Raw genomic sequence first — 27,467 nt, forward strand, 5'->3', positions numbered from 1 at the left:
AATATTATATCGTAATTTATTTGTTGATTATATTTTGTAATCTGAATCTAGAAAGTAACTAAAGGTATGAAAATAAATGTATTGGAGTAAAAAGTGCAATATTCCCCTCTGAACTGTGGAAGAGTGTGACGTCAATACAGAGCACTTGTATTGGATTGCATCAGTTAATCCAGGTCAGGTATTCCTCAGTGACTCAGTTTAATAAACCCTACCCATTTACTGTAAATCATTTTACAGACTTCGCCCTCTGCTGGCAAAAAAAAAAGAAAAAGCCTTTATAGTCTTGATCAAGATCATTTCTTGGTGTAAACAGTCGAATGTTTACACCAATATACAGTATATACAGTATATATACTGTCTGTTCCTTGAGTATCAAATAACGAAAGAATTAAAAGTAATTTTAAAAATGACTTGGAAAATTGGCTGTAAAATTATGAATTCTAATATAATTATTAAATTATTCAGAGCCTCTTTTCTTTCCAAACATAGAGCCTCTATCTGATTATCAGATTTTTTATAATTAGAGGTATTTAATTACAGCTAACTTGTGTTACAACAATACTAAAGCAACCCCTACATGGAGGAGGGAAAAATAAATAATAAATAAAGAAAATAAAAATAAATCCACATAAGTAGCCATAAATCTGACGAGGAATAGGGTTGAATAAATAAATTTTAAAAATGAGTGTTGTCACCACACAACTTGCCTGTTTGCTCAGCCATCCAGAAGCAGAAGTAAAAATGAGTTTCACTTCTTCTTTCGCAGGGTTACATGGAACAAGAGCTGCTGCTGTGAGTAGAAGGTCACTGAATGAGCAGCCTGGTTTTTACACTCGTTTACCTTCGTCGGTACGGTTGAATGATGAGGAAGAAGAGTATATCCCTAAGGGTGAGTGGTTTCCCTATTTGGAAAGAAAATCACCTTGTCTTAGTGTTTTAAGTGTCTGTGGTATAGTAATAGTAATTTGATCAGGAAATTAATGTGGTTTCTACCTTTTAGCTGATGTTATCCTTTCATTCATATAGGCATTTTATGTTAAAGTAATGTCTGTTGTGTTAAACTCATAGGATCAACTACAGTAGATTTAGACATTATGTTTTTTAACTTTAAAACCAAAATAGACAGAGTTTAGTCCTCAGGAGGTGGGCAAAATAGCAGGTATAGTATAATGTTATCCAATACAACAACACAAAGTTAAAGTGACACAATCTCAAGAAAAACTCTCAAGTATAAGTGAGTATTATTACATTTTACAGGTGTTCCTATTATTTTGTCCACCCCACGGGGCTTTCTGATATGTGTCAGGTAGCCTGAGCAACAAAGAATGTGGTTTCCTGTTATGTTGTGTAGGTACATATGAGTTTAGTCCCCCTGTGTGAAATATGAAACCATAGTACATTTAAAAAAAAGAAAGAAAAGAAAAACATTTAAAAAACGTTGAGTTACATTGAAGAGAAAAGGCGAAGTAATCAGTGCTGTAGATTATTTATCAATTAACTCATTAACGCCAAACATTCACTGGTTTCAGATTCTCAAATGTGAGCATTTCCTGTTTTTCTCTGTTTTATAAATGACATATACTTGGGTTTTAGATTGTTGATCACAAAACGTGCAATTTGAAGACATCAAAATAGACTCTGGGAAATGTTGATGAGCATTAATAACTAATTTCTGTCATTCTATAAACCAAATCATCCATTTAATTGAAAAAATAATGAATAGATTTCAAGTTCAAATGTATTGTTGTCTGTATAGGAACCACCTCACTCTATACAATAAATGTCTTGTATCAAGGCACTCTTATTTTAAAAACAAAATTTAAAATATACAATGTAGTAATAAAAGTTTAGATATCCGGTATATGATCTGATGCGAGAACAATAGATACATCTGTAATGATATGTGACACTGCGATTCAAAGCTAATTCTCGATAGATAGATTATTACTTGTTCGGGAATAAAAGCATATATAGTTATGACTGTAACTAGTTTTCATTTAAAAAAGTTAATCAGAAATACCTTAAAGTTAAGTTTACTGTCACAACTACAGTAGTAAATGTGTGCAATGATAAATTGCTACACTTCCCACCCAAAGAACTGTTCAGTTATATTTTGACAAGATATAATTCTGGGGTGAGACTATTGGACACAAAAATGTCTCCAAATGAACGCTAATTTTGCTCCACAACTGCTGAATGTGTAAATAAGACACTGTTTGCTGGATTAAGTTTATATTTGCTGTCTAAAAACAATGAAATTTAAAGATGTTAAATCTAAAAAATATCAGCGTCAGCCGTCAAAACCATGTTTAACCAGTGAGCTACTTCCAGGGTCTGAAAAGTGAAGCCAATGCTGAAGTGCCTTAAACCTGCATTCTTTCCAACAGCCAGCAGGGGGCGACTCCTCTGGTTGCTAATAGAAGTCTGATTGTATAGAAGTCTATGAGAAAATGAGCTTACTTCTCACTTGATTTATTACCTCAGTAAACATTATAAACATGAGTTTTTGGTCTCAATCGCTAGTTTCAAGTCTTCTTCAATACAGCATGATGTTCATTTAGTAAATTATGGTCCCATTTAGAGTCAAATAGACCATTAAGCAGGGGATGCTTTAGAGTGCGGCTACCTTGTGACTGACAGGTCGCTACCACGGCGTTATCCAGTCTGGGAGTTGTTCGTGTTTTCGTCTTAGAAATTTAACCCTTTCACAGTGTGTTTTCAGTTCATGAAAGTTAATTATAACATTTTGGTCTGAAGAAAATGACTTATTCAGCGTTCGGTTGTGCTTAGCTCCACCCTCTCGTGTCACTTCTGGTTGCAAAAAACCAAGATGGCCACGACCAAAATGCTGTATTTGAGGCTTCAAAACTGTAGTCCACAAACCAATGGGTGACGTCACGGTGACTACGTCCACGTTTTATATACAGTTTCTGTGTTGTAAAATTTGTAAACATCCTCAGGTGCTTAAAACCCTCAAAATTCCCAGACATTAAATGACCGTAAATAAAACACCTGAAGGCTTCAGTAACTGCCTTTAATTTGCTTCAGATCTGTTCATCTTTCCACATAATCAGGTTGAGGTTTAACTAGACTAGAGGCCCTTTGTCACATCCAGGAATTAAACCAGCCTTCCTGACTGAGTGACTGGTAAGATCCTCTTTATTTTAGAGGAACAAATCATTTCACTCTTATGGACACAATCTCTTCAGGCCTGTAACTATCATGAATACCATCCTCCTCCAGTAAACTATGGCACTGTCCAGCAATCAAGCTCCTAGATTGATTGAAGACTCCAGCCTGACGGGCTGGAAGGTGATTGGCTCCGGGGGTTTCGGTCAAATCTACAAAGCCAGGCATCATCAGTGGGGCTGTGATGTGGCTATTAAACTGCTTCATCACGACGACGGGTAAGTGGTTACGAAGAGCTTTCTGTTTACAATGAAGTAAAGTTGTGAATTGCTCATAATGCAAACTAAACACACACAGGACCAGTGCGTCTTTGCTGCATGAGATCAACATGATGCGTCAAGGAAGCAGCCCGTATGTTATTCAGGTCCGAGGGGTCTTCAGGGGCCGACCGCTCTCCTCTGGCTCGTCAACACACCTCGGTCTGGTCATGGAGGTCATGGAGCGAGGATCCCTAGCCTCCCTACAGGTAACCATGGTGGAGGAAGTACTCATATCTTCTACTTAAAGGAACAGTGGATAACATTTAGGGGCAGAAACCTTGTGATTGACAGGTCGCTACCACGGCGTTGTCCGGTTCTGGGAGTTGTCTGTGTTTTCAGTTCATGAAAGTTAATTATAACATTTTGGTCCCCTGAAAATGTCTTATTCAGCGTTTGGTTGTGCTTAGCTCCATCCTCTCGTGTCACTTCTGGTTGCAAAAAACCAAGATGGCCACGACCAAAATGCCGGATTTGAGGCTTCAAAACTGTAGAAAAGACCTATTGGCAGAAATTGAATATAATACTAATAAGTATGTTTTCATTAGCGTATAATAACCTGAAACTAAGAATCATTGTGTTTGCGTTACCTTATAATGAGCCATTTATCTACATAGGGAGCTGGTCCCAGAACAGACAAACCAAACACTGGCTCTAGATAGGGACATTTGCGTTTTCACGTCGGCCACTGCAGTTCTCCTGCATGCTTTGCACATGGAAAAGTTTCAGTGGGTTACAGTCAGCAACCTCACCACTAGATGCCGCCAGATCACACTACACACAGCATCTTTAAAGTAGTTTAAGAGTTAAGAGTGTTATGTTGTTATATGTAGGGCTGTCCCAAATACCATTTTTTGAGCTTTCGAAGCTTCGGTGAGCTTCAGGCGTACATGTTCCTCCGTCTGTCTGTCTCCATCTCCCTCGTTTTAGTGGCTGTACTACTGTACACACACGCACTTTTACACACAACAAACAGCGATGAAAATAACTAATAATAATCAATGTAATTAATTTAATATAAATAATGAATAATGTTGTGGGATTATTCTTTATTTTATGGGCTAATTGGGGATTTATGCTGTATTGTTACATACTTATATTTATACATTTTCTTTATACTCCACTAAATTTCAGAGGGAAAAAATGTACTTTTTTTTTTTTTTTTACTTCATTACATTTATCTGACAGCTTTAGTTAATCTTTAATTAAGATTTTTGCATACAAAGAGTTTATAAAATATGTTTTGTTAGAAAATTAATTGGCAACTATTTTGATCGCTTACGTCAATTTTCCGCTTTTCTCAAGAGGTGAACATTTGCTGCGTTTCCTTTTAATTATTTCAATTTATTCTTAATATCTTCAAGGTTTGTACAGTTGGTTGGACAACGCATACATCGTGAAGGTGACACTTTTGACTTTGGGGTTTTTGTGACAGCATTTCTCACTATTTTCAGAATTTTTACGAACCAAATAATCAACCGATTATTGGACACCAATGGGTGAGAATACCAGGGGAGATCTTGTGCCTCTTTTCATGAAATACTAGTACTAGGGTACGGGGCACTGCACAAGAGCCTGAAAATCATGCCCAATGTTTTCTGAGACAATTTTCAACACTGTATTTATTTAAGATAGAATTTTCTGATTTCCCCTGGGCGCCCCCTGACTACTTCTTGGGTCACCTCATTAAAAAAAAATCCTGGAATGGCTCCTGATGCAGCGACATATTGCAAGGACAGTTATGTCATGAAAAATAAATGAATAAAGCTCAACCCTCAAGTCATTTTTGAAAATACAGTACATGAGAAAAAAAAAAAAAAAAAAAGAATGAAAACCAAGGTTATTATATAAACGTATAAACAAGCGGAGCACAAATATAAATCACTTTAAAAAGCTATACAAAACAGATATTTTTGGGAGGTATATATGGTTGAGGAAGAGTTGTGATAAGGGTTGTGGTTAAGGGTTGGTTTATATTTACTTTTTAACTCCGGATGGATATGTGGGTTGTAAATAAACTTGGGATGCTGTTCATATATTTAATTTGGGATGTAAATAAATCTGGTATAGTTTATATATTATATAATATTATCATTCTATGATATATGAGTTATTAGAGGAGAAGTGAGAAAGGGGTTTAGGGAAATATAAGTTTTATTTCTACCTACTCCTTTTCGGACACTCTTGTTTTGTTTGTTATTATTTTGTATCTGTTTTTATTTATTTTATGTTTGAAATAAACTCTTTCATTCATTTTTTCATTCATTTATGTGATTCGGACCTTGAGACAGGACAGATAGCGGTTGCAAATGATGCACAATTCATAGAATTCACAATAATATGTGTACGGCAAAATGATCACTGTTTGTCGATCTGCAACTAACTAAACAATCTTACAGGCAACCTTACGTGGAGTTCCACCCTGGCCGCTGGTGTTCAGACTGGCTCACCAAGTGGCTCTGGGTATAAACTTCCTCCACAGCCTGACCCCTCCGCTGCTCCACCTGGACCTGAAGCCCAGCAACGTGCTGCTGGACTCCTACCTCAATGCAAAGGTGAGGCCTCGCCCAGCCTACTTTTTTATTGTTATATTAGTTTGCACTTTGCATTTTACGGAGTAGTAACTCAGTCTTTATAGAGACTAAATGGAGGCTGGAAATAAAAAGACACAGATGTGGTTTTCCCCTAAATGTTGTAACTTGATAATAATAAGCAGAAATGACATGATAAAAAAGGTAGTGAAAGAGATTTACTAGTTTACAAGAGCCAAACTCCAGGACTTCACATTGTACAGTAAGCATCATCCCACTGTGATGATGACGCATTCATAAGAGAATTAAAACTGATCTTTGCCAAATTAAGACAACTTGTTAATCAAATAAATGAATTAACATGTGTACATATTGTGCGTATTTCACAGCAGTAATATATATATATTAAAAAAAAGTGTGTGTCACGTTCCCCTCAAAGTAACAATCTTTATATCACATCCAATGGCAAGTTATGATCCTAATTTCTGCAAAACCACTAATAATTTGAATTTTTGTCAAATAAAAGTTCTGGGTCAAAACATACAGTTTACCCTTTTATTTCCCAATAAGATTATAAAAAGTAGTTGCCAGTTAATTGACTAATAATAAGAAAATACTCAATTAAAGTACCTTAAATTTTTATTTAAATACAGTACTTGAGTAATTGTACTAATTGTAATTGTCCTCTTTATGTTAATTTGCTCTCCAGCTTACAGATTTTGGCCTTGCCCGGTTTTACCACAGCATCACGCGGGGTTCTAAGAAGAACAGTGAAGAGGAAGGCGGGACGATCAGCTACATGCCACCGGAGGCCTTTCATTTGTCTTACAGCCCTACCCGAGCCTCTGATATCTACAGGTACAAGAACACCATTTTGTATCTGTTCAAAATGTACCTTAAATGGGAGATTTGACAAGTATTTAATCCTCTTATCAACATGGGAGTGGGCAAATATGCTTGCTTTATGCGCATGTGTGTATATATTTATTATTGGAAATCAATTAACAGCACAAAACAATGACAGATGTTGTCCAGAAACCCTCACAGGTACTGCATTTAGCATAAAAAAATATGCTCAAATCATAACGTGACAAAGCTGTGGCACACATGAAAATAATACATATGTAGGTCATATGTATTAACCTGCAATAAAAAACACAGTTGACACACATTACTTACTGTACGTTTAATGTTAATTAGGTCAGTCAATTGATTAAAATATGTAATTGTGATTAATTGCATATTTATCCATCGTTAATCGTGATTAAATCGCAAATTAACCCTCACAGGTACTGCATTTTGCATAAAAAGTATGCTCAAATTATAACATGGGAAACTGCAGCCCAACATGCAACAACAGCTGTCAGTGTGTCAGTGTGCTGACTTGACTATGACTTGCACCAAACTGCATGTGATTATCATAAAGTGGGCATGTCTGTAAAGGGGAGACTCGTGGGTACCCATAGAACCCATTTTCATTCACATCTTGAGGTCAGAGTAATAGATCCCTCGAAATTTTACACACTGTTCCTTTAAACACAGGTTCAGTTTTGGCAGGACTAGGTCAAAATACCAGTGGCATAATCCTTGGCATGGCATTGCCAGTTTGATCAGATGCGGTAAATGTCACGGCATCCGATCAAACTTCCCCTGCACTCACACGCAAATGCTTAACACCACTCCTCTGGATTCCAAATATTCTGGCACTGATTTTGTTGCTGTTATTGAATGTACTGACTCTTACATGGGAGTCAATTAAGAGATGACAACAAACAAGCTATCAATCAACCAGGGTGTGATTGTTGTGATGGGATTAATAATCCTGGCATGTAACTCTCTCTGTCTCTCTTTCAGCTACGGTATACTCTTATGGTCCATTGTAACAGGGAAACAACCGTATGCACGTAAGTGACCATTGAGGGCCTCTCTCTCTCACTATCAGTGCTCAAAACATCTTCTATCTTTATCGTTGCTTTTTCTCATTTGAGTGTTGTTTTTTTGCATAATGACATATCGTGCAAGAAAAGTGCAACCACACCTACCGTTTGTTTTCTTGGCTCCGAACTGTATGCTGCTTGGAAACAACTGTTGTTTATAGGTAACCTTTAGTCCATGAATGTGGCTTGGAAACAACAGTCACATGGACTAAAGGGTACTTATTTTAATGCAACTGTCTTAAGATTTTGTTTGCAGAAAAATGAGTCAATGTCAGTGAAAGTTGGTGCATCCTATGAGATGCTTCTACCACAAGGGGCAGTGAATAAAGCTCCAAACAACATTGACGTATTATCACCATAGACTGTATATAAGATGTGGATGTAGTCACCGTGACGTCACCCATTGGTTTGCGGACTGACGTTTTGAAGCCTCAAGTTTTGGCTGTTGGCGTCTTGGTTTTTGGCCGTCACCATCTTGTTTTTTTGCAACCAGAAGCGACAAGAGACGGTGGTGCTAAGTACAACCAAACGCTGAACATTAACTTTCATGAACTGAAAACACACTGTGAAAGGGTTAAAGTTGTAAGACGAAAACGCGGACAACTCCCAGACCGGACAGTGGCCAGCAGCTGTAGTGACCTGTGAATCACAAGGTAGCCACGCCCTAAAGCATACCCTGCTTTATGGTCTATTTGACTCTAAATGGGAACATAATTTAATGCAAGTTTAAGGCACTTCCGCATTGGATTCACTTTTCAGAAATGGAGGTTGCCCGCTAATTATTACCTTATAAAGTTAGTACACCCAGTAGACACAGAGCAACATTCATTTGAAGTCGTGTTTATGTCCACCTGATGAATGTCTACACTCTTCTTTTAGCTCTGTTTTTGGTTTCCACCTACTCCTGAGGGAAATATCTGGCTCTTTAGGTGCTAAATGCTCCACTATGTTTGCTATAGCTAGTAGGGTACAGTTGGTATATGAGAGCTTTTATGCTGAAAACAACTGCCTGCTGCTTCAAATTGGATTCATGATGCAGTGGGACTAAAACAGTGAAGTTGTAGACTAAAATCAAAACAATAGCAGGGTGCATGAATGAGTCCTAGAACCTGGAAAAGAGTTAGTATTTTAGCACTTCCGGTTCCCTCGTCTGGAAGTCAATGGGTGCCTGAAATAAGGTCCGTGGTTAACACAAGCTCAAGAGATTTTAACGTTTTGTTCTATGATATAAAATACGTCAATGAATATGCTAAAGAATACGCAATGCTGAAGCTTTGACGAGTCTTAAAAAATGCGGTTGGTAACAAGAGGCTAAATAAGACTACTAAATGTCATCACGCCGACTTGTCCGCCTTTACAGCCTTGTTACTCGCGCTCATGCGACCATGGTGTAATTTGTTTATAGCCTAACGTTACCTTTTTACTTCTGGCGATTGCATTCACACTTCAAAAATCATAAAAGTGGTGCTCATTTGTGGAGATTATTTTACGGAACAAAACTTATTTTCTGCAAAACCCAATGGAAAAATCCCATTGGCTTTTTGTCGAGGGAACCCGTGCGACGCTGGCTTACGGGTTGGACTACAAAAATACGTCATCCCTGCAGCACTCTATTGGTAAAAGTTGGGTGAAAATAGTCTATGGATTCGTCACTACAAGCAACACCTTTCACATTACACATCGTCATTTAATCCATTGTTATTATAAAAATATAGATTAATGCAGCTTTAAGCACAGTTTGAAGAAATATCTGAATGTAAGCATCAGTCCAGACCCTATATTCAGGTATTTCTGAGGTCTCACTAACCTCTGACAGTCTTTTTAATCCTTCCTCCACTGCAGATGCCAAGTCCAGTTTAGTGCGGCTTCGCATCCCGGAGGGTGACCGTCCATCGCTGGAGGAGATCAGGGGTCAGGCTGCCGGGCTTGCAGGGTTGACAAAGCTGATGGAGCTCATGGAGAGATGCTGGGACACAAGACCCAAACAAAGGCCTGTCGCCCTTGGTGAGAAAAGTCCTTCTGAAACGACACCGAAATTATACTTTTAACAACTTGTGATGCCTGGCCTTAATGTTACATCTTTACTCTATGTTGTTCGCAGAGTGTACAACTGAGACAGAAGAACTGTATAAGATGCACAAACATGCAATCAATGATACGGTCCATGAAGTGCTGAGGAGGCTGGTGAGGAACAAAAATCTCTTCATAACAGTAATGCTGAGGATGCTGTAAAATTTCGACATGATGCAGCAAATCACTATTTTTTATCACTGTACGTTTTTCTCTTCCTCTTTCCAGGACCAAAGGGCTGAAGAAGAAGAAAGAATGATACAGCAGGTTACGAGGGTTCATATCACTCAGGCTTCAGGTCTGCTTATAAACCACTTATATTGATTTTTCACAATTTTTCTAAAGTCAGGAAGTAGTTTGACTGCCCGAGTTTGATTGAGCCATGTTAAGCCAAATTAGAACTTGCTATTACAAAACAACAATCATCATATTATTTTTTATTTGGTCCTTTCTTTTTTTTTGCAGGGAGTAAAAGTTTTCAAGATGTGAATGTTGATAACGTGCCGACAGGTCGCCCACCAATCCAGGTGAGATTCATAAAATTTACATGGTCGCTGCAATAACAGACTCTAAATAGAGAGAAGACATTATTTTATTTTATTTAACACAGATAATGTTAGAATTAGCTTTACAGAAAGGCTCAGTTCTAAACAATAAAAAGTAATGGAGAACTGACAGTTTAACTTCATCATTCAGGCTCTTCCTAGGACAGTGTTGGTGACATCGTTATTCATTTTAACCCAAGACGAATGACTCACAATGTGGTCTGTGAGATATATATATTTTTTTTCTTTGCTACAAATTGGCCAATGCTGTGGGGGTTTCTACCCTGCATGTGTTTTTTTTTTTGGGGTCGGTGGGGGTGGCACGGGAAATATTACATGCATCACTTCCTGCTGCACTAGGGGGATTTTCCCAGAAAGAGTGTTGAACACAGCGGATGTAAAAGCCATGAGTGAGTAGTGTATAAAGTTTGGACCAAGGTTGGGCAATCGGCGATAGAATGTAATTATGATTAGAATCAAGATTCTGAGTTTTATTATATAAAACTTTAATATTAATATTTCATTTTGAAAATATTGCAGTTATCGCAAACTTTTCCTTTAAGTCGTGAATCATTGATTTCACCTGTTTTGTGGTTTCTCTGTCTTTTTTGCCTCTGCCTTTTCTTTTATTCTTCCCCAAGCAAAACAGTACAGTCTGACAACACAAAAGCAAAGCAAACAAAATGTTATAGTCCCAGTAGCAACTTTTTTTTTATCAGGTTAACTTCAATTTAGAGCAGATAGGTAGAATGTTCCAAGAGTTTTTGGATTAACACAAAATCCAAACTGTATGTGCATACTGGTAATTAACTGTAGTCTTGATGGTGTGTCATAGTGCAACTTTTACTTACTTTTGTTGCAGGAAATGGCTGGCGGTTGGACTGTAAATCAAAGAGACAAAGAAAGAGTCAAAGGTAAAAAGGAAGTTGGTTTTGAAGCTGCATAAAAACCACTGAAGTAGGAGGGAAACTTTTTTGGTTTTTAGATCACAAATCAGACAAACATATCATGTGTCATGGCTTAACGTTTTCAGATAAATGTCTTCCCTTTCAGATCTGTCTTCATCTCGACTTTCAAGCGTGTATTATGATGACGTGAGCCGCCCAATGACGGACTATAAGGTGAAAAAGTCCTCCGTTTGCCCCATTCGATCGTCACCGCCGTCTCCTTCGACTGGGAGGCATGGCAGAACAGCAAAACCTTCCCAGCACACACTTAGGCAAAACCTGTCTTCACAGTACCAAGTAGGTTTTTTACTTTGCATCTGTGTAATAAAGATATGTTCCACAATAAGAGAGAGACCATATACTGCATTACAAATATAGTATATTTCCTTTATTAAAGGGTATTTACAAAATTAATGTAGGATGTTTAAAATTTTAGATAGAAAGTTTTCATTTGTAGCATATGTACTGTTTATATATCTAAACTGAAACATATTTTTTCCCTCAGTGAGATTATTAAAATTTAATTTTCATGCAGAACAATCTGTAGTTTAGGTGTTGCAGTACTTAACTGTCTAAGATAATCAATTCTCATGAAAACAGCATTTATCGAAGCAACCCGGTCTAAACGGGAAGACATTACAAGGACGTTCTGCATGTCATGAGGATGCCTTTTAGGCTTTCCGTTTGTCATTTGTACGCCACGCAAAAAAAATACGGTAACACCCGCAGTTAGGTTTAGGCAACACAACACACTCACTTAGGTTTAGGAAAAAATTGTGGTTGGGCTTAAAATAAGTAGGTAAACTAAGATAAAATACGTACGGAAACAACGTACCATAAGTAGTACAGATAATGCGTCACAAACGTCACTAAAAAATACGTGACAAACATCACAAAGGCATATCACAAATGTCACAAAAAATATGTGACAAACATCACTAATGCACGTCACAAACGGCACTAAGAAATACGTGACAAACACTAATGAATATGCAAGAAAGGAAAGAAAGCCATTCTTATTGCACGCTAAATGCCTTGATGCGTTTGCGCATTATTGTGTCATTCATACGCCTTTTCATGCTAACAGGCTGATCGAAGATAAATATTTCAACGTTGATTGCATCTGTTTTTGTCTCTTTCTATATTTTGATAACTGCAGCGTCAGTTTTCCAGCCCTGACACCTTCCCCTGCCATCCTGCCCCTGCACGCGGAGTCCAAATTCACCTCAGCAACGTAACCGGATTTCAGCAAGGCAACAACAACACCATGCATATCCAAGTTATGGACCCCTCAGATAGGAAACGGCACCCAACAGCGCCACCGAGAGTCAACCACCACCCGCCGCCGCATCCATGAAGCTGGAAGGACAGGACAGGAGGGGCTGGCTGAGTTCACATGGACCTTTTTGATTTTAAGTTCTCTAATTTTCTCCTACAGTTCTCTATACTTGGTTTATCCTTTCTTGCACAACAGGATGTCATGTTTTGCAAGAGGAGCTCCCTGTATGAAGGCGTAGCTGCCTTTTCTCTTTTTGCTTTTAAATCTGTACAGAATTTAGATGTTTTAGTAGCATGCAAGCTCTTAAAATTATTTTTTTTAAACTGTATTTATTTTGCTTCTTTTGTTAGAAAATGTTAAACCAATGAGCAAAAACCTCACACCTCCCTTTTGCCCTGTCAGCAGTATAAATGTGAGCTAAGTCTGGTCATATGGTTTTGCTTTTCCACCAACTGTGGTCAACAAATATCCACAGTCGCAGTGCCAGCTCATTATCAAGTGCCAAAAATCGCCATAGCAACAGATTGACTAATAATCAAAATAGGTCGATACATTGTTTTTACTTTAGCCTCAATGCCAGGTGCACATAAGACCACCCTTTTGAGGTTAAAACAATGATCCAGGTCTGGCTACCTTCACTTGCCCTGAAATATTGATCATCAAACTAAACTGTATATATGGATGCTTGTTTTTGTACTTAAAGGACCAGTGTGTAACAATTAGGGGGATATATTGGCAGAAATATTAATACATTTTCATTAGTGTATAGTCACCTGAACATAAGAGTTATGTTTTCGATACCTTAGAATGAGCCGTTTATATCTACGTAGAGAGCGGATCCTCTTCACGGAGTCCTTCATGTTGCACCAGCATGTTTCTACAGTAGCCCAGAACGGACAAACCAAACACTGTTAACTTTTCCTGCTTAGGCCAGAAAAAAAGCCTCTCTCTCTCTCTCGCTTCACCACTCACTTCCCATGTACACACTTGGCTTCAGTTGTAGGGGTTTAACAATACATTTTTACAACGATACGATACGTATCACTTTCCGTGGTTCCGATACAATTCAAGGACGATATTTGGCTCATCTAGAGCGATATGATATGATACGATTCAATGACTTGAAATCGATACAGTAACTTTTTTTTTTACCAAAAATTCAATCAGTGTGACTGTGAAATAAATAGATGGATACTGGAAAGTGCAGGTCAGGATTCCTCAAAGTTTTTCTGATGAAAAATCTCTCGCTCGTCTGGCTCTTCCTCGCCATCAACCATGCTTTGTTTTTTTTGTCCTCTTTCTGAGATTGGCGCTGCTGGCGCATGTTGATGATGTCATACACAGGGAGAGTGAACCGGAGTTTATATTTCTTTACTATTAAAAGTGCTAAAAAAATACATCCATATAACGTTCGTCATGCTTTAATACAAGGTGCAAAAATTTTTTATCAATACAACCGATTATTTACCTTGCAAATCGATTTTAGATTGATATACGTCCCCTGTGAAGGACAACTTGCCGAGCACCTATCGATGTAGTTTGATCGTAGGAATATAAATCGATACATCGATGTAGTAGATGAATGGTTTCACCCCTATTAAGTTGGTTGTAATCTCCTCACCGCACCACTAGATACCGCCAGATCCTACACACTGGACCTTTAATGCACTAATTTGGTTTCTTTTATTTTAATTTGGTTGGGTCCTTTTGTGGGTATATATTTTAGAAACTCATGAAATGCAGCCAAGAAAATGTTCAGAGCCAAAGAACGTCATACATTTCATATATCTTTTCAAATTATTTTTTAAAAATAAATATCAAACATGAGGTTGCATTTTAACAGAAGTGTATATATGACAGACAACATCCACAATTTTGCAAGTGATGTAATGGTGCTTCCATAAAAAGTTGGCTTTTTGAATACTTCACTCAGTAGAAGCGTGTTGTAGCTTCAATGAAGAGTTGGAAGAAGCATATATGGGTTTTTTATGTGATATTTTGTAGTACGAAAAATAATAATTGCTTTATCTTAAAGGATAAATCTGGGATGGGTGTATGGGATTTGTTGACAATAACAAAATATCCCCAGATTTAATCCTGAAGGTACTTAATTGGGAATATACAGTAAGGGAAACATTAAGAACCTGTTGATTGTATTAGATATAAAAGTACTGTTTACTGAGATTCAGCATATTAAATTCTATATTTGTACTCACATGTTGTGGGAGTTGTGTTTGTGTTACACTTTTTATGTTTTGCGGTCCAGTTGCAAATTCAAAGTCTCATTTGAAACACCAAAGTCTAGGTTCATTGTATTGGAAAGAATCTGGTGATACGATACGTATCATGATACAGGGGTTGCGATTTAATATATTGCAGTATTTTGTGATACTGTAAGTAAGGCGATATATTGCGATTTTTGAAATCGAATTGAGGAAAATTGTCATTTTATAAATAACACACCACCATATGCATAAAATCTGATTATAAAAAAGTTTACTTTTGGGATGTGCATTTGCATTTATCACAGTAACTGTAACATCCAACATCACAGCACTACTTTGAGAGGGCACATACACTGAGAGGACGCATATCTTTGCAAATGAAATAAAGTATTGAATGACTGACTTTGCATGTAAACTATTAATAAAAAATTGATACAGTGATTTTGAGAATCGATACAGTATCACAAAAGTAATAATGCGATATTCGATTTTTCATTATTTTCTTACAGCTCTAGTTCATTGACAACTTAATTTCAGCTTTCATATTTCAAGTGGCAAATATAACTGCAACAATAAGTCGATTAATCTGTTGTCAGAAAATTAATCGGCAACTGTTTTGATAATCAATACATGTTTTATAAGTTATATTTAAGGAAAAATTATCTAGTTTCAGCCTCTCAATGTGTGAATATGCTGCTTTTCTCTTTTTTATTTATATCATCGTAAACTGCATATATTTGGGTTGTGGAACATTGGTCAAACAAAATTACATTTACTGTGAGAGGTCAATATCACAGAGCTGCAACAAATACCCGATTAATTGATTAGTCAATCATCAGAATATTAATCGCCAACTTTTTTAATAGTCAAAAATGCAAAAAAAGTTCTCTGGTTCTAGCTTATCAAATGTGCGAATTTTGCTGTTTTTCTCTCTTTTATATCTTTGGAAACTAAATATCTTTGAAAACTCTAGCTTTTAATAAAATTAAATATAAGATCCCCACCCCAATAATTTTAGTACAGTACCTAAATTCCTTTTTTTAATATTTATTTTTTTGCCATGTTGTGTTTGTGTGTAGGTGGTAACTTTCCTTGAGCGTCTGTAGGTGGCACTCTTGTGTTTCTATTCAGCTATGGTGTCTAGCTATTGACATCTACATGTGTCTTCTATTTATTGCAAATAAATCACTTCTGCTGCTGTTGAAAATGTATAATTCATCACTTCCCTGTTCACCAAGGAACCTTTTCCCACAACAAAAAAGCTGTTTTTAAGAAAAATCTAGTTAAATTGATGTAAAAAAACAAACAAAACCGTCATATATTATGTCTTAAATGTACTTAAACTATTTAAAAATGCTTTTATTTGTGTTTAATATTTTCTGTGATTTGTATGGTGTTATCTAGTTTTGAAACCAAAGTCTTCACATTGTTTTGTACTCCAGACACGAATCTCCAAAGTGCTAACACAGGCCTCTGCTGTGCACCGGGGCGTTGAAACTAATCGGTTGTGATGGTCCAGTGTGAACTCGGCAGGGTTCTGGCACCGGATCCCTTCCTTTACTGCCAATCGTCCATCTGCCTCCGGATCCACCGCAGAGAGACGCTGTGTGTCACCAGGATGACAAACTCACACGAGAATATATGTAGTTTAAAGTTTTTACAATAAAGCTGCAGTTTTAATGTTTAAATTATATTTTAAAGTGTCAGTAGTGGAGTGCGGACATAGTTTTTGGTCAAAATTGTGAAGTGTACGCCCTTAGTTACCATAAGTACATCTCTTGGAGCACACAACAGGGATGCATACTATCTTTAGAACAGTCTGTCAGCACCGAGTGATTAATAGAGCGTATGTAAAGTGTAGTGGTGTTTTGGAGGACATAGTGTCAGCATACCAAGGCTAGGCATTTCTGACAACGCTGACTTTCGTTGATTTCAAGGCCACAGGTGTAGCTGTTAAGCAGCATTTCTGAATCTTACAAATAGTCCCTTTAATGAACTGTAATAAACTGCTCAAATGTTTTGTTGACACAAGTTGCTGGCATAAAGAAAGAGGAGTTAAAAAAAGTTAACACACTAGCTGTCACTTTGTTTTGGCTTTTAATTGTGTTGCATAAGAGTAATTATTGTTAGGATGCACTGATACGGATACCAGATATCAAGACGATACTGACCCAAATGGCTGGATCGGGTGGGACTGATCTATTCAATTCAGTTCAATGTTTAACACTATAAACATTATATACTGGAATTTGAATTCCTGTTTACGTTTTGACCAATTTGTTCCTGCATTAAAAAGGTTTACACTTGAATTGTAATTCCTGTTGAATTTCTTTTACCAAGTTGCTGGTGTACGATTTCTTAATTTTAATAATAAATAATAATTCAATTAAAATATCCAAGTATTTTTTTTTAACTTTTTTTTAAAGTTAAGAAAGTAATGGTTAATTCGAGCCTTGTGTTGCCTTAACACATAAAAGAAGTGTAGGTGTGCAGGTGTTTTGGAGGACATAACAGTCAGCATACAAAGGACACCTGTTAAGCATGTGCTTGTCAATGTTACTGTAGTTTAATGAACTGTAATAAACTGCTCAAATATTTGTATAAAAGAAGGGAGTTCAAAATAGTTAAGCTAGGCGTCACTAGGGTTTGGCTTTTAATCCTGTTACATAAGACTATTTATTTTTAGCAATAATACGGATATCAGATATCGGGACGATACCGACTCAAATTGCTGGATCGGGTATAAGTGACAATGGGGCTGATCTATTCAATTAATTTCAATGTTTAACACTTTTTTACCAAGTTGCTGGTGTTTCTTTATTTTAATAATAAATAACAAGTCAATGGAATACGGTAAAAAAAAAAAAAAAAAAAAAATTACAAAATGCAAGTCTCCAAAACAAACTCACAAACTCTACAGTTTGCCTTGGATTATTTTTGAAGGACACGTGCATTTTGTACTTTTTTGAGACCATATTCCACCGAACAACTAGTTTGTTGTTCACAACAGATTTGAATTCTCCTTTCACTCAAGGAATTATCATGTGTTTTGGCACGTGTGCAAATAAGTAAACACAACAACAACTTGGCAACAACATGGCTTGCATAACAAGTCTAGCGTTGATTCTCAGTGAAGTTGTCGTCCTCTTCGCACCTTCTAAACGTTCTTTCATCGTTTGAGCCATCACATGCAAACGTCAATACTAGAGGCTACAATACTGTATACACAGAAACAGGATATGTCCATGTGAGATTACAGTAACTGTATTTGTGTAGCAATGAGTTACTCTTAACTGTTAAAAGAAAATTCCCCTTTGAGTTTTCATGTAAAGGCATATACAGTGAACAGAAAATCTACCTCGCCACAGTATGTAACACCATGTCATAGATATTTATGGAATACACATGTATGTCTGATAGATTTTGATAATTGTATGGATCATTTTGCATGTGACGGCTGAAATGATGAAAGAATGTTTAGAAGTTGTGAAGAGTACCACAGTTTCACTGAGAGTCAACTCATCAATTTTGATCAGCAAATGGTAAATGATAAATGGTAAATGGACTTGCATTTATATATCTTCCGACCACTCAAAGCGCGTTACATTACATGTCAACTTTCACCCATTCACACACACATTCATATACTGATGACAGAGGCTGCCATGCAAGGTGCCAACTTTGCCCATCAGGATCTAATTGACCATTCACCATTCGCCTTCGGGAGCAATTTGGGGTCTTGCTCAAGGACACATCAACATATGACCCGGAGCAGCCGAGGATCTATGCTTTACCCTCTGAGCCACAGCCGATAATCATGTATATAGACAATAAACATGTACAAGTGATTATTGTGCAAATTGTGAACAATTGTACTTACTTTTTGCACACACATGTGCCAAAACTAGTGCAAATTAGCTTGAATGAATGAGAAATTCTAATGTGTTGAGACCAACAAACTAATTTTCAGAGATTTGAGCTCATTGTTTTGAAAAAAAAAAAAAAAATTCTATATAGAAAAACTGTAATAGCAAAATTAAACGAGGAAATGCAATATGATATAATATTACCAATGATTTCAAAATCTGTTTTTAAATGACAAAATGTAGCAAAAGGTTATCAGATATGTCACAAATTTGACTGAATAAATCAATAAACAATAGTTGAAAACTTAAAATGAATATATATATAACTGTAAAGTATAAATGTAAAGTGTAACTGTAACGTATAAAGCTTTATACTTTTATATACATATTTATATACATATATTTTTTAGAATCGGTGGCATTATATCCGATGTCCATCGTCAATAAACATCTATAAATCGCCCTGGAGGTTATAGGGGAGAAAGACACCGCCGAACTTCCCTGAGAATCGGCAGGTTTTTCACTTTTCTTCAGTATCAAAGTTTCCCTCTGATAGTTCTCTGCACATTCATGGGTTTAATGTAAACACCAACTGCTAATAGCTAATTCGGCATAATTTTAATGGATCCTATGTTCTTGTGTAAACAAATATACGCTATAAAAAAGAAACAAAGGGGTCAAGTTAGTCCACAATTAACGAGCCAACTCCATGGCAACATTGCACTTCCGGTTAACATCCCCCCCAGCCCAAGGCCCTCAAAGATAGATAGATAGATGGATGAATGGATGGATGGATGGATGGATGGATGGATGGATGGATGGATGGATGGATGGATGGATGGATAGATAAATAGATGAATAGATAGATAGATAGATAGACAGACAGACGGACAAGACAGGGTGGATATGTCTTCTGGCAGGACATTTGAGTACACCAACTGCAGTACACAAACCAGACATATCATTTGTTTGACTTGTGCATCATTCATTAATTAGTCTACTTTCACAGCTCCCAGGCATTGCTTACAATAACTCAGCATCACCTCTCAGTATCTCTATTGTTCAATACTTTAAAGGCCTACGAATACACTAACAAACAAAGTAACTGTCAATAAAACTGAAAAGAAATTACCAAAATTGGAATTTCTTTTTAAAGGAACAGTGTGTAATATTTTGGGGATCTATTAAATGAAATGGAATATAATATTCATAACTATGTTTTCATCAGTGTATTATCACTATAAACACTAACAAAGGCGTGACGCATGCAGCGCCATGTTTGTGAGCTGATTTATGATCACCTGCAGCATTTGACAAGACTGACTCACTGGGATGAAATGACTCACATCATAATGTTTCTTAGTGAAAACATTTTGCTTCAGTAACAAAATGTACAGGACATTCTGTCTGTAACTGGCAGTGTGTCAAAACCGGCCTTTTAAATGGTAATCGATCCCGTGAGACAGCAGGAAGAGTTAAGGGGAATTACCCAACAACTTCTTGTTGACATTTATTGCTCGCAGAGGATGAATTCTAATGTCTGTGATGATCTCCTGACTTTCCTCGAGAGCCACCATGGCATAATTGTGTTTTTGAGTGAAATGTCTCGACAACTTGAGTTTAAATCAGACAATTACAGTACGAGTCGAACCAATCAGCTACAAGGATTTCAATGATTACATGACTCCTTCTTTCCCTCCTAAATTTCAAGGACTGTTTAAACCATGAATGTATAAAAAGAACTGGATACAGCGTTGGAGGTGGGCTCCCGTTCATTCCTATGACAGTTGCTCAGTGGCGCGTGAAGCCAAAATGGCTTGACTGCAGAGTGACGGAAAGTACCCAGATCTTCCGGTGATCTTCTGCAGAAGAAAACACGATGAAGTGCCCTCAAGGGTGCCCTTCCAGTGGAGAAAGCGTGACAAAGTGCACTCAAAGGTGCCTTTCCAGTGAAGAAAACATGATGAAGTGACCTCTAGGGTGCCCTTCTAGTGGAGAAAATGCGATGAAGTGCCGTCTATGATGCCTTTCCAGTGAAGAAAATGTGATGAAGCGCCCTTTAGGGTGTTCTTCTAGTGGAGGAACCATGATAAAATGCCCTCACGGGTGCCTTTCCAGTGAAGAAAACATGATGAAGCGCCCTCTAGGGTGCCCTTGGAGAAAGCGTGATAAAGTGTCCTTTAGGGTGCCTTTCCAGTGACGAAAACATAATGATGTACCCTCTAGGGTGCCCCTCTAGTAGAGAAAACACGATGAAGTGCCCTCAAGGGTGCCTTTCCAGTGAAGAAAACATGATATAATGCCCTCTAGGGTGCCCTTCCAGTGGGGAAAGCGTGATAAATTGCCCTCAAGGGTGCCCTTCTAGTGGATAAAACACGATGAAGTGCCCTCTAGGGTGCCCTTCCAGTGAAGAAAACGTGATGAAGCGTTTCCTTTAACCCTGCCTCCAAGCCCTCAGTCCGTCCTTGGTCTCGGGCTCATTCTCATGAACGGCAGCACGAAAATAACTCAATCTCAAAATGATGGGAAATGTAGTTTCGGCTAGCTAGACAGATAAATAGATAGACAGACAAACAATAGATAGAGAGGCAGAGAATGGACACTATCATTTTCTTTATTGCCACAAAGATTTGCTACCCTGTATTTCATGCATTAGGCCTGAAAGAAAATGTACAAACCTCTCAACAGGCTGTTGTAAGCAAGCATAGACGACACATTACAGTCAACAGTGAGCCATACAAGTGCAATGGAAATGGAAATTACATTCAGGACTATTTGGTGCTGAGTGATCTCACCGTTCTATCTGATACATAAGGATGCATCAAAAGCAGTTTGATTGAATTCAAGCCTCCTGTCTGTCAAATCTTTATTTCATTGCCTGCCCTCCCCTCCACACCCTTGATTATGACAAGAACATAAGCCTGACCTAATCTACAAGGGGAACACCAGAAAGCCGGAGAAAGTGGAGTACTTCCACCCTCCCATCAGGTTCCCCCTCTCCAGTTTGAGGTAAGCCTTGTCCCCTCTCTCCATCATCACCAGCCCGGCATTGGTGGCCGCTTCCCTGGTCACATCTTGATCACCTGCGAAGGCTGAAATCACCGGCCAGCCGTTGAGAACCAAACTCACCTGGGAAAGATGGGTGAGGAGAGGGGGAAGACATTTGCGGGGAAATGATGATCAGAAAACATGGATTTTTTTTTTAATATATATACAGTATATAATACATTAGGGCTGTCAAAGTTAACGTGATAATAACGCAAATTTGTTTTAACACCACTAATTTCTTTAACGCAATTTTCTATTATTAGGTTATAAGCTTTAAGCTGGTGTTCTCACCTGTATTGTCTGCCGGTTGTAAACTTTGACAACATGAAAGCTGAAACTGTAGACTCCTTTTCTAGGGGCCACAAAGATACTCCTCGCTGGATCGAAATGGCTGCCAACGTTTACTAGGATCTAAGAAGAAGAGGAGATGAAGAGCGAGAATAAATAATACATCCTGAGCCAAGCTACTAATATTGTATTAAAGTTTTGGAATATATGATCAAAACTATATTTAGATTTTGGAAAATTCAGCGCTAAATTATTGCCAGGAGAACAAGAAAGGGAGGATATGACTAGGTGCTCTGGCAGGACATTTGAGTACACCAACATGCAGTACACAAACCAGACATATCATTATTTGTCTGATTTCTGCATCATTCATTTTTATTAGTCTACTTTCACAGCTCCCAGACATTGCTAACTCAGCATCACCATTCAGTATCACTCTTGTGCAATACTTTCAAGCCTTTAAATAAACACCAGACGTGACACATGCAGCACCGTGTTTGTGACCTGATTTATGATTACTTGCATCATCTTAGTACCCTGACTCACTGGCACGTGACCCAGATCATAATGTTTGATAGTGAGAGCATTTTCCTGGAGTAATTAAATGTACTGTACATTCTGTGTAGTTTGGTCAGTGACTGGCAGTGAGTCAAAACTGGGGTTTTCAATGGTAATCAATCCTGTTTAGTGACATCAGGAAGAGGTAAGGGGAATTACCCAACAACTTCTTGTTAACATTTATTGCTCGCAGAGGATGAATTCTAATGACTGTAGTGATCCTCCTAAGCGTAAAGGACAAAAGCAAAACTTTCCTTATTTCCAATATATTACACGTTCTAGCATAATTCAGAAGAAATTTGCAGAACAGCTTCCTCATCTTTTAATTTTTTATATTCAGAAGCAAAGACAAATCGAAGACCAGTGGGCCGCATGTTTATCCAAACTGTTGAAGAGGTAAAATATAAGCCCCCTGACTTTTTCTGTACAAGTCTCCCAGTCGCTTTGTTATGACTAATATGCCACTTGGATTAACCACAATCCCAAAATGGGGACAAAAACAAGATGAAGATGAAGGTGATGCTAACTTGTTGGACGAGGTAAAAAATATTGATAATACTTGATAAGCAAATGCCCACTGAGCCTTGTGAGATCGGGCTGGCCTTATGAAGCTAAGGTTCATCAACATCTGTAGCCCACATACTTAGAAGGCGGACTGAAATAAAATTTAGTTTGGACCTAGCTGCTGGGAGCCGAAGTTAGCAAGGATGTTGTCGGAGTTAAAAGCATAAATTCATTAAAAAACAGAAAAGGCATGCTCAAAACTAGCCAATGCCAAAGAAGGTTGACTGTGAAAACCATGTTTCCAAAGGAGTAGACTAAAAAAGATGTGTTCATTTTATTTAGCCTACTTGGGGAAAGCACAAGACCAATTTGCTTAATTTGCATTGGCAATTTTGAGGAGTGGTAAAACACCACTATAGGATCAGTCTAGTTGTCTTTTGTGCCCACATTTAAAGACTTAGTGATCCAATGAAGGTGTCATTTCGTCCATTAATACAGAAATGTGTTTTATGTACATAGCTCATATGTTTTAGAACTCAAATATCAAATATAAGTAGCTTAATCCATTTTTTTTGGGGCTGTGAATGTGTGAAAATTTAGCAAGTGGACCTTTGGCAAATCAGTGTTACTGAAACTGAATCCTACCTGGTCAAAGTAGATGGTCATGGTGCGGTTGCTCATCTCCGAGGGTTCGTGGTTGGTGTTTCGGATGGCTGAAAACGCCACCCGACCAGTTCCTGACCTCACCGACATGCCCAGAGCGTTACCCGATGGCTCCGCAGAGGGAGTGGAGTCGCACACCACCAGACACTTTCCCTCCAACACGATTGGCTCTGTGTCATTCTGGCAACTGACCTCTGAGGGCCCCCACTGGAGCAGAAGCAGCAGTCCAACAAAAAAGACTGAGCAGGGAGCAAGGTAGGGCGGAGGGGGTGGAGATGGACAGGGCATTGTTCCAAATGAGGGTGAGCTTTGGGTGTTTCAGGGGAAACAGTGACAATATGGCTGCCACAACTCTTCAGCAAGAATGTGTCTTTTTGAAGAACACCTCACTTTAGCACCAAGATCATAATTTCACCTGGAAAAAATACTTCAACCAAGGATTTCTTGCCGCTCATGTGTCATTAAATAATTTATGTAATCCTCAGCTAATAGTTCCGCCAACATCGGGTGGACACGGAGTCTCTCTGGGGAGGACTTTTAGTTGGCACCAAGACAATGGCTTCCCAGAACAGCAGACAGGAAGTCCTTATGATAATAGTTGGTGGTTATCCAGTTCTGCACACCACAACAAGCCAAACAAACTGGTTTAGAGGCTGTCAAGGCTTCAGGCCTGTTCGAAGGAGTAGATCACAAGACACAAATTTGCACATGAAAATTTTGCACATTTTATGAAAACAATAGGCTACATGACTTGGTTACGTTATGTTTATTATTTCAGAGAATTGTTGAGGACGTTTGATTGGAAAAGGCATTCAGATAATGCTAAATTCCCAGCACAAATTACAGGAGAATAAAGTACATTTACCAATTATGTAAGCTTAAAATATGGGTGTTTGCCGATGTGATGTGCGCATGTGATCACATATACTGTATATTCCATGTAAGATTATCATCCAAAGTACACTTTTTCTTGACTCTCTCTCTCACAAATAGACAGTAAAGACACTTAAAATCAAGCAATCACTGCTTCATGGTGACAGAAATGGAAACTTTTAGTACCTTGGCACTGAACCCTGATGTGATATGCAAGAAAGGGCAACAAATACTCTTCTGTAGAAGTTAAATGTTTTTTAATGTTGAAAGCTTTTGGTGCTGTTTCTCTGACCAATCAGTAAGACTGAAAAACAAGTAATTAAACAATAGAAAATTGAGTAAGGGAATGGCAGCGGACATTAAGAGGAAAGTGATTATGCTGAGGAGGAAAATAAATAGAGGAAGAAGTGATGAGGTAATGTTTTGGCCAGGAAGAGGGCGTGTGAGTACCAGCTGGACTCAGGAAGGGGGTAGGCTACAGCGGACTATCACAATCCCACCACCAAGAGGCCATCTGTGGGTAAACATTCACGCTCTTTCTCCACCGGCACCTATCCAATTGAATCCGTCAGTCTCCGCGCTTGCATTCCTTTACACACCCACGAACAAACACTATAAATATTACAACACTAGCTCAAGCATTATGTGAGTGGCAGATGTGTTGATCAGTAAATTACCATAATTCACACAGCAGCTGACTCTTCATGCACTGCAGGTTATCCTCAGATAAATGCTAAAACATTTAAGTGCCAACATTTTGTATGATAAAATTATAGGAGTTTAGTGAAAAATAAAGAGGATCATTTTTGCAGAGTTAGATGAATCCTTAACAACACTAAGCAATAAGCAGCACAAAAAACAACCCTTACAACATGCATAAAGATATTATGGTTTGTTCAAAAACACCCACCTCTCACTCTTAGTCTTGGCTCTGCAGCGACATACAGAAACCAGCTTTCTTCAGTAAAGTTAGAGCATCCCAAGAGCCCTGTTTCCCGTTACCTTCAGCTTTATCTTTTCCTCTCCCTATCTTTTCTCATTTCCCCATCTCCCTCTCTCTCTCTCTCTCCCTCACTCTAACGATCTCTCTGTTCCAGGGAACCCCTGTGTTCGAGCAGACGTTTAATCACATCACGAGCATCGCGTCCTTCTGTTCTCACGGCTCCTCGACCCCCTACAGTACCTGTTTCCCCTCCCTCTTCCTCCATCTCCTTTACCTCAGATATCACAGAACGGATGGCAGAACCGAAAGGCTGCATCACAATCTGCTATACATCCTTTCTGTGGGGGATGAAAATGATACGTTTTTGCAAAGACAATTTAGTTTGATCAGCATGTTTCGCTGGTCAAACTCCCTCACAAAAAGCCTAGACTTTCATGCAGGTTTCTCAGGTTTGGCAAACAAAACTCTTCAAAGGATTGGTTCATCTTGGTTGTAAGATTTTGAAATGATGGGTCTGGATAAATAATTACGCTCACATTTGTGTTGTGAATACCCAAACCTGTTTCTCCGAAATCACGTTTATATACTTGCTACAGCAAAATTGTTTCACCAGAAATGTAATATGCCCTTTTCACAGAGGCCATTTTGGCATTTCATTGCAGGGTAAACACAGGTGTAATAAATAACATTAATTATAGCCCTGTTCCATTTAATTACTTACCTGGTATTTTGCATGATGGCTCACTGGTATGGCTGACACGCTAAATACACGTGTTTACCCTGTTATGAGATGTCAAAATTGCTGCTCTGAAAAGGGCCTATTGCACCTGCATTACATAAAAATGTATTTGCAAACTTGCAAAATGTTCACTGACAATGTGCTTTCCCAACAACATCTGCTCTTTTATAGACTATCTACTTGTAGCAACCAAAACATAAGTATGTAAGGAGTGCCTTAACCAACTAATGTTTTGGGCAATCACACTACTTTGTTAAGATTTGGGAGATTGTCTTGCTTTAATATTGAAAAGATCATTATGAAGCACAAAGCAGAACATTTTTTACCTTTAACATTCAACTAACCTTAACCAAAGTTGTCACCTAAGCTTTTAATCAGCTTTAATTGTCATAAATTGCTTTTGTACACAGAGTGAAATGTACTCTCTGTATTTAACCAAACCTACTATTAGGCAGTGCCCAAGAGGTGAACTGTCACCTACTGTATGCAGCTACTGTACCAGTCCACAATTTCTACTTTCGAAGTCCTACAGCTGGTCCATGCGGGGACTTGAACTTGCAACCCTCCGGTTCCCAAGCCAAGTACCTACAGACTTAACTACTGCCACCCCAAAAAATCCATCTTAAATCTAATCACACATAGGACTCAAAATGCAGTTCTTTCTTCAGTAGATACAAACAATGCCACTGAACATAATCCACACAGCAATTACATTTATGTAAGAGCTATGGCAAAACAAATTAGTAGTATCAACACAGGTTGGGAATTATAGTTAGAAACCTAAAATATTGGTGAGTTTTGAGGGTCCAAATAAAATAATCTCTGATTTGATTGGGTTAATCTGGAGGAAATGTACTGACATTCAGAAAATAATAACCGAGGTAGCCCAGAATGTGTCAAACTCTGCTGCTTTATGGGTTTTAGAGGGATGCACAGCAGGGCATCATCTGCATAACGATTGAATTCAATATTGTGAATGGTAATCGAGTACCTCAACTCTTTACT

General features: G+C 38.1%; 2 protein-coding genes and 1 long non-coding RNA gene across 5 annotated transcripts; 1 reads left to right on the top strand and 2 right to left on the bottom strand.

Annotated features, from left to right (window-relative positions):
• Window positions 1-752: 752 nt before the first annotated feature.
• Window positions 753-13,083, top strand: ripk3 (receptor-interacting serine-threonine kinase 3). 3 transcript variants are annotated; one of them, XM_074623483.1, is made up of 14 exons: window positions 763-889; window positions 3,075-3,147; window positions 3,244-3,407; window positions 3,487-3,655; window positions 5,846-6,001; window positions 6,687-6,835; window positions 7,832-7,881; window positions 9,757-9,918; window positions 10,016-10,098; window positions 10,213-10,282; window positions 10,450-10,511; window positions 11,392-11,443; window positions 11,583-11,773; window positions 12,636-13,083. In XM_074623483.1, the coding sequence occupies exons 3-14, from the start codon at window positions 3,250-3,252 to the stop codon at window positions 12,831-12,833; spliced, it is 1,500 nt and encodes a 499-aa protein (XP_074479584.1). In that variant the 5' UTR covers window positions 763-889; window positions 3,075-3,147; window positions 3,244-3,249; the 3' UTR covers window positions 12,834-13,083. The 3 variants fall into 3 exon arrangements, with proteins under 3 accessions (XP_074479587.1, XP_074479584.1, XP_074479588.1); XM_074623487.1 differs by having other exon boundaries at window positions 764-889; window positions 11,583-11,650; XM_074623486.1 differs by lacking the exon at window positions 3,075-3,147 and having other exon boundaries at window positions 753-889.
• An 8,359-nt stretch (window positions 13,084-21,442) lies between these two features.
• On the bottom strand, window positions 21,443-25,908 carry LOC141760835 (cerebellin-1). Its single transcript, XM_074623927.1, has 4 exons — window positions 25,691-25,908; window positions 23,890-24,577; window positions 22,186-22,305; window positions 21,443-21,975 (listed from the first exon to the last, which is right to left on the bottom strand). The coding sequence occupies exons 2-4, from the start codon at window positions 24,193-24,195 to the stop codon at window positions 21,778-21,780; spliced, it is 624 nt and encodes a 207-aa protein (XP_074480028.1). The 5' UTR covers window positions 24,196-24,577; window positions 25,691-25,908; the 3' UTR covers window positions 21,443-21,777.
• Window positions 25,909-26,807: 899 nt separating this feature from the next.
• On the bottom strand, window positions 26,808-27,058 carry LOC141761049 (uncharacterized). Its single transcript, XR_012592515.1, has 2 exons — window positions 26,940-27,058; window positions 26,808-26,883 (listed from the first exon to the last, which is right to left on the bottom strand). It is a non-coding gene; the product is annotated as an uncharacterized LOC141761049 (long non-coding RNA).
• Window positions 27,059-27,467: the final 409 nt, after the last annotated feature.

The sequence above is a fragment of the Sebastes fasciatus genome, chromosome 22 (assembly GCF_043250625.1).
Source record: "Sebastes fasciatus isolate fSebFas1 chromosome 22, fSebFas1.pri, whole genome shotgun sequence".
In the NCBI taxonomy this organism is placed as follows: Eukaryota; Metazoa; Chordata; class Actinopteri; order Perciformes; family Sebastidae; genus Sebastes; species Sebastes fasciatus.